At 39.3% G+C, this 16476-nt stretch overlaps 1 protein-coding gene across 1 annotated transcript in view; it reads right to left on the bottom strand.

Moving 5' to 3' along the window:
• The window catches only part of LOC140168544 (replication factor C subunit 5-like), a 34263-nt gene that overhangs the window by 4919 nt on the left and 12868 nt on the right, over positions 1 to 16476 (bottom strand). The window contains exons 3-8 of the mRNA XM_072191947.1: positions 15675 to 15811; positions 6455 to 6608; positions 5733 to 5892; positions 5231 to 5312; positions 3441 to 3570; positions 1541 to 1618 (exon numbers count right to left, since the gene is read on the bottom strand). Coding sequence (XP_072048048.1) covers positions 1541 to 1618; positions 3441 to 3570; positions 5231 to 5312; positions 5733 to 5892; positions 6455 to 6608; positions 15675 to 15811 — 741 coding nt within the window. The remainder of the gene's footprint in view (positions 1 to 1540; positions 1619 to 3440; positions 3571 to 5230; positions 5313 to 5732; positions 5893 to 6454; positions 6609 to 15674; positions 15812 to 16476) is intronic.

The following is a 16476-nucleotide window of genomic DNA, read 5'->3' on the forward strand; positions in this document are numbered from 1 at the left end:
CACAGTCGCGATTTTGAATAATGGGTCGTGGGGGTAATAGTAGGGATGCCCACTGTCCATACAGTTTCCACTAGAACAATTTTTCATTTACTGTGTGCGTGCACTCACACACGGATTGTCTATGGAGAAACTGATCGATACAAGAAATCCCAGGCCTGTTAAATGGCGTACATACTTGTTTTTGATCCAAATGTAGGCCTATATCAGGTTGTTTCAAGAAATTCCTGATTCCACCGGAAAACATTAACCAAACTTTTGCCTGATTGGTCAGTAAATAGAGAGGACCTTCCTCCATGCAGAGATCAACTTTTTTTAATGAAAAATTTAATGAGATGAGAACTACAACAGGTTGAAGTGACACCATTCCGTGCATCAGGTGTTCAAATGCAATTATTTCCGAATTTGGAGTGAATCAGACAAGCAAACTTACATAGTCATAAAATGTAACTATTTTTGAAGACAAAATGTACAGGATGTTAAGAAATTTAAGAATGTTTAAGCCTACCACGGCCCATCTCAAATCATGCACTTCTCACTACCATGTCCATTTCATATGCTATCCATCATGGCTTCCATGCACACACAGTGTATTGCTCAATGTATTAAAGATAACCTTTGAGTTGGAGCAAATTTCTCAAAATTGGTAGTGATTAATATTACCAAACTTATGCCATGATGAAATATAATAATTTTTGAAGATAAAATGTGATGACCGTAAAAGATTGAACAATGTTTAAGACTACCGCCATTCATTTGAAATAATGCACTTATTGTTCATCTTCTCTATGGAGATATTTTCCATGGCGGCCATCTATGATCATGCTTGAGGTTTCACCAAACAAACCATGGGTTTTGAGGTCTTATATTTTTGTTGTATGTCAACAAAATCGATTAAATTTTCAGGATGATTATATTTTCATGTTGTTATAAACAAATATAATGTTCCAGATAACGCTAGTTAATAAATACATTAAGAAAAAGTACCTTAAAATTGCACTTTCTGTTAGTAATCCTTTTTAACATGTTCTAGCAGCCCTATATAAAACCGTAACACTCAAAAGGCCATATCTCTGGAATGAAACGTCCGATTAAGATTATTTAAACGCCAAAATGTTTCTTTCATCAATTCCCAGCCAATAGGTTAGGTCTGAATCAATTTAAAAGTACTTCAATTTTTAGTGGACATGCCTAGTAATAGAATATGTTTTGATGGATCCAAGTGTGTGAAAATATTGGATCCAACACATAATAATGATAAAATTGGGATGCTTTACGCCCAATATTTATTGGTCTCGCTATGAGTTGTAAAATATTGGACTCGACTATACGTCTCGTCCAATATTTTAAAACTCGTAGCTCGACCAATAAATATGGGCTCAACCGATCCAATTTTATATCAGTATAGTCCCAACACAGGGAACCTGTACAAATAGGAGTGCATTGTTGCTATTATTAATTAAATGAGGTGGTGTGTCATGTTGCAAAAGATTCTGGGAAGGGCAAGATATCTTCTGAGAGGACACATATTGTGCATACTTACTTCTGTGAACATAGGTATGAACTTCTGTCAAGATGTCCTGTAGTGCAAGACCCTTGAGTGTTTTCAATTGCATGATATCTAAGGTTCAAAAAGTTAAGGTGTTACAACTATTGTTTGCGGTTAGTAAATATTTGATTTATGACATTCATGACAACAGAGGGCAATCATTAATCAGCGTTGAAGCATCGAGCTCATTCAGCTGAAATTGATACACCCCCTGTGTAAAACATGACCTTAGTCTCACACACAGGGCGGCATAGATTTCAAATAGGAGTCACCCATTCAGGTAACCCCATTTGAAATTCACACTCCCTGTATGAAAGAATAAGGCCATGCCTTCCACAGGGGTGTATGGATTTCAAATGGAATAGCACATTCTATTGATGCTGACATTTAAATTCATAGGTCACCTCTCCCATATAAAATCCACTTTCTTTCAAAGTCTTTTAATCAACAAGTACCATTGCTTAAAATTTTTCTCAAGTAACATTGTCAAAGACTTGGCTCCAAGCAAGGTCACAGTTCCAAAATGACCTTTCAATTGCCATGTCCTGAAATGAGGACCAAAAAAAGTTGGTCCATCAGAACTTTACTTCTCAACATCAACATGTATTCTCCGATGAAACTATCGGTCAGAATTGCTCAAAAAGTTGATCGTATTTGGTGTATATTTTACTTGAGAGAGTCTCCGGCAATCACAACATTAGCACGAATCACATGGTTTTATTACAAACAAACTCATATTGACCACAAAAACGAATAAATACATTCGTCTCTCAACACGCGATATTCAAAATGCCCGCGCCGAAATTGTAAAGTGCAATGACGTAATGGTTATTTGTGTTCAATTGTTGTCAGCCTTCATTGTATTACTTCGATGTCATTGTACTTGACAATTTCAGCGCCCGGGAATTTTGAATATCTCTTGTGTTGAGAGATGGATGTTTTTATTCGTTTTTATGGTCGATATGAATTTGTTTTAAATACATCCACATGATTCGTGCTTGATAATTATTTTTCTTACATATAAGGCACAATATGTTGTGATTGCTGGAGACTTCTTTTAAAGTAGCATAATTCAATCAAGAAAATGTTTTTTTATTCATTTGTAAAAATCTGCACTGCAAAATTCATACCCCCCAACCTGTTCACTGGTTACTGCAAGACTGATTGATGATACAGGTGTGCCAGTGTCACCCCAAAATTGGGTCACATACTCACAGGATAGAAAATAATGTGCCCTGGAATTTTTTATGTGGTACATGTAAGGCTAAATAAAAGGCCAAGATGTATTCTTTTTAATGATTTTTTTAAAAACTAAATTTTGAATTAAGATGTCATTTTCTAGTGTTTTAAAAAGAACACATGATAAAATTGTGGTTGATTTACACCATTTGTTCTAAAATATCAAAGAAAAAAGTAAGGTTGATATCTAAAACTTAAAGCCAACCTTTTTTTTGGCCTAATACATTTAGATGTAGATAGAACATAGCCAAGCTGTCTCACTTTTATTGGAAAAAATTCGTCTCCCCATAAGAATTAAGACTATCCACCCAATTTCCATGAACAAAATCTAAAATGCATGATTTTTCCATGACTTGCACCAATTTCGTGGAATTTTTGAAGGGATTTATGCTTCTTGGTTGTTTTCAAATTTGGACATTTTGTGCGATGTCATTGCTATTCCTGTTGAAATCCAAACACCCCCCTATGGAAAACATGACAGAGTGGGTGTACATTGCCAATGAAGTCGCCCATTCAGATAACCCCATTTGAAATTCACACTCCCTGTGTGGAAGATTAGGGTCATGTCTTCCATATGTGGTGTATAGACTTCAACTGGAATTGTCCAATCTTGCAAAAACTACTCAAATTCAGACTTCATAAATTGAAAGGATACTGTTATAGGCTGTGGTGAAGTCCTTATTCAGCATCCAGTCGACTATACTTTCTATATCAGATCTGAGAGGATGGCCTGTACATAAGTAGACATTCTCTTCATTCACTGTGTCATATGCCATTGATGTACTCTGAAAATAATAAAACGAAATTCCGTGATTAAAACATCAGTAGCGTATACAGCCCTTTTTAAAATAGGCTTCGCACAAATTATGTTCCAACTTAAACCATATTTGACCACTCAAGCTTCAATGTTATCTCTACACATTTCATGATCATTTCTTAGCTCACCAAGAAATTTGCAACCCCCGGTCACTGACTTTCTGTATACACACCAGAACATGTACATGTCGGTATTAAAAAGGATGTCAGAGGATGTTGATGTGGACCATGGATGATACTGGCACAAAACAAGTATTGAAAGATTATCAGATCTGGACCTAATCCCCATCAACACCATCCTTTAACATTTCTGAAATCCTCAGTCCCAGCACTTTTACAGGATTTAGAGTCCCCCTACAGATTTTTTCATGTCACAACTGATAAGGGATAGCTCAATTTTTTACATTCAATGAAACCCTTTTCGTTGTGGCTTGTTGGCAAAGCAAGATAAGATACTCCACCTGTAGGTCAGTATTACCTCAAGTCAGCTTTGAGATGAGCTGATATTATGTATAATCTGATCATGTTTCTGTTGCATTCGTCCCTTAATGAGTGCGCCACAGAGGGGCAAAATCACCCAATTACACATTGAATGCATGAATTAATACTGTGAAAGTATGGGGGCTGCAGGGGTGGGGCACACCGTGTTTCCAAGATCTCACTGGCAATTCCCTAAATGGGCTATTCCAGCTGAAATCCATACATGGTGCATCACCCATGGTGTAACACCCCTTATGCAAGACATGATCTTAATCTGCACAGTGGGTGTAGATTTCAAATGAAGTCACCCATTCCCTACAAGTCAAGATTAAGGTCATGCCTTCCTTGTATACCTGCCAACATTACGAAGTCAGAAATGAGAACATTACGCCTCACCTACATCTATGGGTACTACCGTGATGTACTCAACCATCTAGACATTGGGTATTGTAGGTTATCAGATGGTGTAAATGAAATCTCTGGCATTCCATTTTTTTGGTTGGTTTTTGTTGTACTTTTGAATTTGTAATGTTTACTTATGCATGTAATTTCACAAATCTGACTTAGTAAAATGAATCATGATCATGATGAAACTAAGCACCACTCAAAAGGGACTAACTTCTGAGCACTATTTACGTCGAATATGTCAAACAGGATAATGATGATTTTTACCTCATATTCAATGTTTGGTGCAATTTCCCAAACTGTCTTTCATTTTGGTTTAAGGGGGTACTACACCCCTTGATAAATTTGGGTCTATTTTTGCATTTTTCTCAAAAACCAATAACACAGTGGTGACAAAAGTTAAGCATATTATAGGGGCAAGGAATCCAATTACTACACTGGAATTTCAGTCACCCAAGACAAGCGGTTTGTTATTTATGATCAGAAATAAGGTACCGCTAGGATGTACTTTGTTTCCTATCATATATACTGAACCGCTGGTCTTGAGTCACTGAAATTTCAGTGTAGTAATTGGATTCCTTGCCCCAATAATATACATAACTTTTGTTATCAGTGTGTAATTATTTTTTGAGAAAAATAGTCACATATTTACCACACGGGTGTAGTACCCCCTTAACGCACCCCCAAAAGCAAGGGCCTGTGGTGTTAATAAGGTTGAATAAATATATTTAAAGAACTCTGTACCTGTAATATATTTAAGGACCGTCTCATATCACCTTTTGCTAGTGTTACCAATGCAGTCATGCCATCTTCAGTCACTTTCACCCTATGAAAGAAAAGTAACAAGTATGTAGAAATTAAAATATCAAAATTTTAAGCATATCCAGTAAAATTTCTATTTTATTTATACTACATGCTGCTGAGCCGTGCGACGCTTCATCATGCTGCTTGCATTTTTCTGCAAGCGCCAGTCACCAACGGCATACCACTTAGCGGCATGACTCTGAAAGGCAAAGTCGCCACTCTATGCTCATTAGCTACAAATCATATCCTATTCTCATACGTCAGAGTGGCAAAGCTCCGGAGTTGACTTGAAGTCAGCTCCTAGTGATTTGCCGCTTTGAGTAAAGTAGTTGAGTGATCGATATATTGGCTTGCCGCTGATCACTGCTGGATTGCAATGTCTCTCGAATCCTCATTAAACCCTCCCCATTTGAGCCAATCAAACGTTCCAATGTCGACTTACTTTTCCTCATCTATGACATGCTGTATCCTGGGCATCATCTGTGTCATATCAAGGGGTGCAAACCTAAACCTGGTACATCTTGATTGCAATGCTGGAATAATCTTAGACAGGTAATTACAGATTAAGCAGAACCTGGTGTTTTCTGTGAACTTCTCGATAACTGCAAAATGGAACAGAAATGTACGTTTACATAATAAATGTTTTTCAACTTCTAAATCTGTTTACGAGAATCTTTGCGAGAATCGATTCTCTGATTCATGCCGAAATTCTGACCCTGCCTATCACCTATTAGATACCACAATGAAAACCACTGCATATGCGTGAATCCCAGGGTCTGCGATGACACAACCATCCCAAGTGTTATATGCTCACGCAATTCCTGCCTGGGGCAGCGTACTCGGTGTGGCTACCAGTCCATTTGTTCATCTCCTTTCCTTTTTTGTTTGTTCTTAAACTTCCGATAGCAATGAGCAGGGGGTAGTGTTAGGGTTAAACATTCTGCAAAATTTGTTGGTAACATTTTGAAATTTTGAGGCATTTTGTCTCCTTTGTCCAGACAAAAAAAAATCCCCCCCCACTCATTAAAATAAGCTTCAGATGCTCGATACTTTACATTTGTAAATACACATAAAATATTTCCATGAATATAAAATGTTAACCAAATAATTCTTCCAACAAATGCTCTTAAAACACAATTTCTTTTTTGGACATTACTGACTGACCTCTTCTGAGTGCATTCTGGGCATCATTCGTCATTGCATCTGCCTCATCTAAGATGACCAACTTGAACCCTCTGTTGAATATCGTCCTGGTGCTGGCAAAGTTAAGGACTGGTCCACGTACTATGCCTATACCTCTGTCGTCTGATGCGTTGAGCTGAAAGAAATGAAACATATATGCAAGGGTGATATGATTTGTAACATTTTGCAAATCAAATGAGGGAGAACGTAGGCTATACTATGATCAGTTTGTAATAGGCGAGAAATATTTCGGTGTTTGTTACTTACGCCTGCGTAAAATCACAAAAGTGAGTGTCAGTTACGCATTATACAAAGCGCAGTTTGCGTACATGTGGGTGCTGCGCTAAGCTGTGTGTATGCCATTCTATATCAATCCACGATGTTATGAGTCTTGCCTATTACGAGCTGATCAGAGTGTAGTGGCTAAAGTAGTTGGTTCTGGTGCATGAGATCCCGAGTTCAATTCCCGGAGGTGGTAACTTGCCGAGTTATTGGCTCAGGGCAAAATAATAGAGCAAGAATTTACGGTAATTGTCAAATATAGTAAATTACATTCAAGAGATTTCCACTCTCTCCATGGTTCCATGTGTATACAGTCATAACTATACATGTATGTATATATCAGTCAGTTTCAAAAAGAGTAGGGTGAAATCCCAGACTGCTCCAATTACATCCAATAAGAGGGTCATATGGAAATTATGCTTCAAAACATATCAATGAAGAGAGGCTATACAAGTGATGGTCAGGTCTCAAATGCCGATGGGCTTGTAATAATTTGCCAAATAGCACTCTCCTGTGTTTATAAAACCTTGTTTAAATATATATCATGTACATCATTTATTTACCATAATCAAACATCACAACTTGCAGATAAAAGTGATATCTAATAAATGCATTTTTTTTTTCTTTTTTAGAGATTCCAAAAGATCATTTACCACTTGATAGAATATTGTAATGGCATCTTTATTAGGGAACAAACCAAAAGATTGATGACATCGTATCATATGAACGAAACTAGTTTTGGGCTGACCCTTCCTCCCTTCGTTAATAGGACGTCATTAATATTTTGGTTTGTTCCCTTTATACACAACAAAATTAACTTTTATTAGAACCACAGAATTAGAGAAGGAGAACTGGGACTCGATCGCCATGATCTTGCAGGCATGGAGCAAAAATTTGGGGTATTCAGTTTCCCTCGGAATGCGGTCGAGGCATTCGTTGTCATGCAAGCGCAACATGGATGATAGGCGCATTTCAGAGATGCACTTGATGCGACCTGCATGCGAGTACCAAGACGCTTCAGATGAGATGCAGAATTATTTTAGTTCATCTCCGCACATCGTCGGAAAGGACCCATACCCCCAATTTTCTCCCCATAGCTGATGGGGCGATTGTATGTGGCAGACTGGCAGTATAGGGAGTCCCTTTTCTCTTTCTCTAATTCTGTGATTAGAACAATGTAACATGACACAATGTATTCATTCAACTCCAGGCAAGTTGCAGCAACTCTAATCTCCTTTGCTTCTCAATCTGATCCTAGCCAGGCTTGTCGACTTGTGGTGAACTTTGTACATCTTTACTCTGGCCGGAGGAGTGCAATACCACTTGTATTTGCATCAAGCATTGCAAACCTCCTGACCGGAATATAGATGACATGATCTATCTCTTGACGGCTGCAAAACTGTTGGTAGGATAGGATAGGATATGTCTCTAGATCATCATTTGAATACATAGACATACAATTTGACATCCGATTTTCAGTAAAACCAATCAGCTGGTATACCACTGAGGATGTCGATGATACGTCTTCTGCACTGTGATATGTCAAGCAGTACTCCGGTCTTCTGCATATGCCAAGCAGTACTCTAGTCTGCTGCACTGGTGTGATATGCCAAGTAGTATTCTGGCCTTCTGCACTGGTGTGATATGCAAGTAGTATTCTGGCCGGGACAAGTGCAATACCATTTGTTAGAGACAGGTGGTGCACAAGTCCCGCCCAAAATGCCACCAGCAAACTCTGGCTCCTTGTAGCTTAAAATTGGAAATATTTTCTGCACATTCCTAGTCCCATTTTGATGAATGGTGAAGTACTTGTTGCCCTCTTGATGACATGCCAATTTTAACTTGAAACAGTATCCAGTGACCTCTAACAGTCTTCTTAGATCTTCCTTGCTATGTTCTTTCAGATGTATTTTAGTAGCAATGATCTGGCCGGGACAAGTGCAATACCAAGCAAGAATGGTTTCCACTGTGAAGCAGGTGGAGGGAGGCATTGCTACCTGTCCTGACCCAATCATCACTACTATCTCCATATTCTCAGTTATTCCTCTGGTAATAATCACATCTTTCTTCATCTACAGAACAAATGATGGACATTCGGAACCCCAGTCTTATTTCATCTTATCAAGTATTCTTTACTTGCAATTATTGGTCATTTTGAATCCTGATATTTCAAAACATACTTCTGGTTTCTTAATGAATGATGACTTGATCCAGATGCACTCTCAGCTTTCTTATCTTCTCTGTACAAATGGCTGTTCTCAATGCTCTGTATAACTTGGGAGTGGCCGCCATTCTGTTAGCTGATATCAGGCTGTAATTTGTGTAAAAAGTATTATCCACCCAGTCCTGTTCAAATCTTAATCAATAAGATCCACATTACCCTGAAGTCTCCAATATCTGCCTCATGTTCACTGGCCTTAACTTGGCCCACAATCATAAAGTTTGTCATTCTGACTTGGTCAGCATCCATAATGATTTAGCATGCATGTGCACAGCTTGAGAGATGCTACATTGCTCACCAACTTTGGGTGACATCGATCGCTTCCCTAAAATCCGTCGGACTGGTATCTGGCAATGTCCTGGACGTGTCCTTGATTGCTTTCATCTTGTTGGTTTTGTCATGGAGTCATTCTGGCCGGGACAAGTGCAATACCCAAGAGTCAAGTACACAGGAATTGTCACAAGTCACAACCGAAATGCCACCAGATTCACACCCATTACCCATTCCTCCTTGTGTTGACAACTTCTTGATTTGACTTGGATTCTGACATACAGGGTGTTTACACTGAGCACCTCGCATTACACCGCTTTCACCTTCACCCATATTTTAATCCTTGCCTTCATCAGGTCGTTTCTTCGGCGCTGTAGTGAAAATGCAGGGTAACAATTTACTACCCACATATTTAGTGGGGAAGGTGGAAGTTTAGAAAATAGTTTTCGTGACCTTTTAAGGTCAGATTTTGAATGCTCACACTGTATTGTGGTAGGCAAAACTTCCGGTGTCACCCGCAAAATCGTCACCCTAACTGTTTCTACTGCGAATGTTACCGCGTATTCACCACGATTATCTACCTCAATTATCCTGCATTCACCTTCACCCGATCCGTTTTTGTTGGGGCCGTTATCGCGTATTCCTTCCATCACCCTAAATTCACCAGCAAATGTTTGCTCAGTAGAAACACGCTTCTCTTACCTTATGCAGTAAGATCTGAAGTACATGTAGTTTCCTTGAAACACAATGGTGTTGCCTTATATTCTGTCCTGCATTGCTATCTCAAGGTCTGTTGTATAAAGACTTGTTAGAAAATATCTATGAATGTCTTGTTATAAAATAGCCACGAATGTCAAGGCAGGCTTCGTTTTGGGGTCCAGTGCATAAGTTTCACTACTTCTAGCTCTTCACAAATAAAGAAGTGATTCGCAAATCGCGTCTTTCTTTCTCTGGCAAACCTCCAATTTCGCATCTTTCAAGTAGCTTACTGCTTGTGTCTTCCCTGCCGAAGTTGCTAAATCCAAATGGTGTGAAATAAAACCTCCGCATTCTGGCCGGGAAGAGTGCAATACCAACTGGTCAAACATGATGGAATACAAAACACAAAGCATGGCAAACTTCCCACCGGAATGCAGGGTCTTAAATAAGTTAACTTTGGTTGAATGCCAAGGTATAATTAGCTATGTACAGCCAGTACAGGTGATCCGCTCCTGATAATGGCAGTAAAAGTTGTGAGGATACAAATGGGCATCTGCAGCAATGCATTATCATATGGCAAGCTCTAGGTTGTAACAGATGTAGAACTTGATCAGTTCAGATCGCGATGTCCACACAGCGAACGCCAATACTGAGTCACCGACATGAAGACATGGAGGCCGAGGGAACACCTCTCTACCCACCACCTCATCCTCGGCATAGATGATATAGAATGATTGTGGATAGTGCAGATGTTCTTGACTAGAACTATAACAGCTGATGCAATGATGTGTCTTCCTTCATGCTGTAACTGCAGGTTGCTTTTAAAGACCATCTCGTGCTTGCTAGTGCTAACTGGTGAATGCTTTCATCTACAGTTACATGACACCATAGATAGGCCAAAACTGTTATGGTACATCCATGCCACTTGCCTCCTTCAGGACATTTAGAATGTGTAGGTGCTCCAACTTGCATCTTAAATTAGTTTGATGCACATCATATCCTCATAAGTTGCCAAATAGAATGTGTGGCACTTGTCTCGGTACTGTCCAACATCCACTGTGAGGCGAGTCAACCGGACAGGATACTGTGCGGACGTTTTAAGCGAACTGAGCTGCTTACTTTTGCATTGTCATCCAAAAGAGTCATCCGTTGCTATGAAGCAGCATCACTCTGGCCGGGAGAAGTGCAATACCAGTCTTTAATTCAAGGCAGTGCACTCCTCCCAACCCAAGCACTAACTGCCATATCTTTGCCTGATATCTTTGTCTGTTCTCAACATCAATCCTGCTACCAATTGTATCATTGTCCTAAATGGATGCACTGTTACTCTCCTTGGGCTCTGTTCCTCTCCTGGAGCTGCTACAAACCTTTATCATTATGGCCAAAAGTGTTGAAGAAACAAAACGAGTGTGCTATTGGCCCTCATAAGAAACAGGGTTCTCGGGTGTTTTGGTGTAGATACACTCTGGCCGGGAGAAGTGCAATACCAAGCTAATGAAAGGAACATTGACAATCATCCCGACCAGAGCACAACCACATAATACATACGTCTTGTGTCACAACCATGTCATTTTCATAGCTTCATCAATTATCATCGCTGGTGTTGTGTAGCGGTATCCTGGTTTAGCAGTTCACAAGTACAGCGTGTCTAGGAGTATTGAATGTAAAAAAGGCCCTTTGGGAGGGCTACTAAAGAGTTGGCCAGTTCAATTTGTTGAGAACATCTGTGACAGTGCCCTTTCTGAAATTGTTGGTGCAAAACCGTGCTGCTTGTTCTAGGACTTATTTTCCGGTTTTGATTATCTGTTGCTGTATGAGGATCCCACATTGCATAACTGGTGGTGAGATTGATGATCTTGTTGTCACGTTGCAGTGTCACTCTGGCCGGGAGAAGTGCAATACCATAGTTTAACAAAGGATTGCATTCATCCCGACCAAAGCCCCACTGCTGGATCGCACTTCCTGCACCGGGGTGTGGGTCCATTTCAGAAACTTTTGCAACACTGCTGCTCCCAAGTTTCACTTGCGGATCAAGATTTTATAGATCTTTGTTGATCTGGAGATCCCAGTATTGTCTTGCTAAATTAGGTTTTCCCATGCTCTTGGTTTCTAGGTCTGCTTTCCAAGGTGTTCTATATCCAGTGCCAATCTGGCCGAGAAGAGTGCAATACCAAGTTATACAGTCACGGCACAGCAAACTTCACCACCGGATTGACACAGACATTTCTCCTCCATCTGTTACCCTGGCAACCGACAATCACTGGCATTTTAAACATATTCAACTGTCAGGACTAAGTTCTGTAATCCCAACATGTTGGTGCATGCATAGTACAAAAACTCCAATTTGAGGTCACACTGATCATGCCTTTTGTTTGAAGCAAATTGTTTTTATCAAATCAGTGTTAAGATGGTACTACACCCCCTAATCAATTTTGTGACTAATTTTGTATTTTTCTCACAAAATAACTACACACTGCTAACGAAAGTTATATATATATTATAGGGGCAATTTCAGTGATTCAAGACAAGTGGTTCATATGTTAAGAAATGAGGTACATTCTAGCGGTACCTCTTTTCTTATCATAAATAACGTACCGCTTGTTTTGAGTCACTGAAGTTGCAGTGTAGTAACTGGATTCCTTGACCCTATAATAACTTTTGTTACCAGCGTGTTATTATTTTTTGAGAAAAATGCAAAAATAGTCACAAATTTATCACGGGTATAGTACCACCTTAAGGGGGTACTACACCCCTGGCCAATTTTGTGCCTATTTTTGCATTTTCTCAACAACAACAACAACAAAAAAATCTCATTTCGCATTTGTTTTTAAATTTCTCGTGAGCTTTGAGACGAACCTTTTTTTTTGGCCTAATGAGTTGCAATGGCTCATTAATTTTTCACTTTTGCCAATAACCTTATGTCTGATTTGCTTAAAACAAAAAGCATATTTATCAGGGCACTTTGCCCTACTCAGGCCATTTCATAATTTCCAGAAATATCCTCATATACTCCCCTTAAAAATCATGACTTCAAATAATTTGACCCCAGCTCTACACACATTGTCATCCCTGGATTTTTTTTCCAATTTACATTTAGGGGCTGTGCAATGGACAGGGTAAAACGAGGTGGAAAGCAAATGTTGGCAGGGCAAAAAGGGGCAAGCAATTTTGGCAGCTTCAAAGGGACAAAAATAATTTTTGGCAAGTCAAAAAAAGGGGTGGAAATTTTCTTTATGGGTATCACCCTACAAATGCTTAGGAAAACAGTATTGATGCATTGTAACATACTCGCATATACTATTTTATATTGGCAATTTGCAAATTGGGTTCTTAAAACTTTGGCATGTGCAAAATGGGGCAAGGATATTTTGGTAGGCCGAGGGTTTTTTAGCAGGCCATGAGAGGGCCAAGGTTTTTTGGCCAGTAGAGAGGAGGGACAGACAATTATTGCACAGCCCCTTACAATAACTGGGCCTAAAATAGGCTTAATGACCAGAAGACAATGAAATTAAGATGATTTTTAATGAGGTGCCTTGTGAAATTAATACACTAGCTGTGCTCCAGGAGCACGGCTGGTTGACAGAACGTACAGGGTGTCCCTAAAAGAACTGTATCATCGGAAACATAATTTTTTTGGTATTTTAACTCATAAACCAAACAACTAAATAACCGATGTGGTTGAGGAATCAGCTATCACATTCTTTTTCAATTTTGACAATCGACCGCTCCATTTTTGGGAATTTTACTAACTTACTTCATAATCATTTTCAATCCGTTCCACAGAGTCAAATATCTATCAATGACAATAGACGCCTCATGCGCAGTGATTCGAATACATATCATCTGAGTTAATATTTGAATCTGTGGAAAGGTTTAAAAATGAGGGACTTTTGTAAAATTCTTGTATCAACAACGGTGTGGTCAATTGTCAAAATTCAAAAAGTATGTTGTAGCCGATTAATTCCTCAACCACACCAGTTATTTAGTTGTGGCGTTAAAATACCAGCTTTTGAATTCCGACGACAGAGTTCACTATCTCACTGGGCTATTCCAGTTGAAATCCATACACCTATACAAGACATGACCTTATAATATTCCACACAGGGAGTGTAGATTTTAAATGGGGTTACCTGAATGCGCAACACCATTTGAAAACTCTACTTACCCCAGTGGTGAGAGATTAAGGTCATGCCTTCACTGGGGGTGTATAGGATTTCAACTGGAATAGCCCATTAAAACAGATGATTAACACAGTAACAATGCACTGATTGACTGGCCTTCTAATGGAACTCATCATAGGCCATGGAATCACATTATCTATATTATATGTGCAGTCGTGCATACTGTATCACAATAGCCCTACTACAGGGCCTTTCGACCGTGGCAATCCAAAACCATGCTATATCCAGAGAACTGCTAAACCTAGTGACCTCTCCCCCACTTGGGTGGAGCAGTTACTGGGTTTTAGCAGTTCTTGGGTATAGTGTGTTTATAGTAGGGCTATCAGGATATCATGGCAGTATTTTACATGAATTTTGCTTGATTTATGGTCAATTTTCTACCCACTGTTAAAGACCTGCCCATTAAACCATATTGATCAAAAACATTTGATGTGCTTTAAAATCGTGAAAAATGAAACCTTTAAAAATAACCAGTTGTACGGTAGTTCCCTTTTTCATTTTTGTGTATTCTCTTTATTGTTTTATGTCATGCTGTCAATTGTCAGGGACAAGGTACTGGTAGACTACCTTGTGATCCCTTTGATTAACAATTCACCCCAGCTGCGCCCTTCCCCAGACACCAGGGTCCAAAATCACCCCAATATTTTCAAAAATAGTAAAAAATGACCAACACTCAATGGACAGGGAGGGGCGCTTTTGTTTAGAAAATTAATTAACTAGGCAGTTACCCGTATCTGGCGGTTCTCGACTATACCCCTCCCCCAGATAACAAATAATTCTTAAACAACTTGTGCAATAATTATTTGTTACCTGGGGGGACAGCACAACCCCTTGCAGTGTATCTGCATAGCAATATAGTTCATGTACATGTAGTCCAAGGTCTGCCATTGCCAAAGGCGTTTTTGCTGCTGGGATATAAGTCAAGAAGAGGAAGAATGTTCCCAATATTCCAGGCTTGAGTTTTGAAAATATCAGGGTAATAAATTGCAGTCGTTGAATAGGTGAGCTGTCAGGTGTAGTATCTGCACTTGAAAGGTGAGCTAGAAATCACACACAAACAGGCAACTTTCGTTGATCGTTGCACTCGTTCACAGCCTGCAATCCCACACAACAGGTAATAATTGCACTGAAGAACCGAAGACGTAGCCTCTGTCCCAATGAAAAATCCCACTTAAAAACATCAGACTACAAAAATGTACACCGTATTCGTTCCAATAAGCGCCCATGCCCCAATAAGCGCCCACCCAGAGTGTTTTCAATTTGCTAATCAAGTATTATTTTTATCAGTGGACTTCGCTGAACAGTGATCTTTGCAGGACAAGTGAATCAGGATATACATTCAAGAACATTGAGAAATAGAACTTTTAATACAATAACCATGTACAAAATAAGCGCCCACCCAAAATGAATTTGTTAAGCGCCCAGGGCGCTTATTGGAATGAATACGGTACGAGCCTTAAACTTTTGACAGAAACTCCAAGGGATTGATTCTTCCAAATTCCCTCAAGAGTTCCAGCCTCATGTGAACACCACAGTAACTTAAACCTACCTCTAAGACCATAGAGTTGAACTCTTTGGGCGAGTAAAGCTGTTTTGCACATGCTAGAATGGTGGAAGTTTTGCCTGTTCCTGGCGGACCATAGAATAATAAATGAGGCAGCCTGTCTTCTTCCATAAACTTCTGAACTGCAGGCAAACAACAGAGAAAATAGCAACTTTATGATAAATCAAAATATTTTCATTTTTATTCAGATAAATATTTTCAATGCACAATGACAATACAATTAAGTCCGATTCAAACTCGACATCACGTGATGTTGCAATATTTTTGTACAACACATCATCGCACGATGAAATTTAAATGTACTGCAACGATAATGCAATCACAATGAAAGTGTTGCTGTACTGAAAAATGATCATTGTACTTTACAATCACCAACTAACAGTGCACAATGTACAAAATGTAACATTGACAACATTTGGTTAACTAGAGCGGTTCTCGACTTGCGTCGGCCGCAATGCCTCCACCTTGACGCGTATCATTTTAACTGGTGCAATTTCAGTAGGAACTGCCCATCTCTAGGTTTTTAGGTAAAGTGTAACAAATGAAAGATGACTGTACACACCAGGTTTCATGCCCATACGACAGCAGTTTTTAGTAATTTGACCTCAGATGACCCCTGTGTGAACCCGGATGACCCCAAAATGAGTGTCCAAAAATTTGACTCTAAATGTTACGTTGACTATTGTATACCCACTAAGTATCATGCCCATGACAGTATTTACTAATTTGACCTCAGCTGACCCCTGGATGACCCCAAAATGACCTTCCAAAAATTTGGCTCTAAATG

Source organism: Amphiura filiformis, chromosome 13 (genome assembly GCF_039555335.1).
Source record: "Amphiura filiformis chromosome 13, Afil_fr2py, whole genome shotgun sequence".
NCBI lineage: Eukaryota > Metazoa > Echinodermata > Ophiuroidea > Amphilepidida > Amphiuridae > Amphiura > Amphiura filiformis.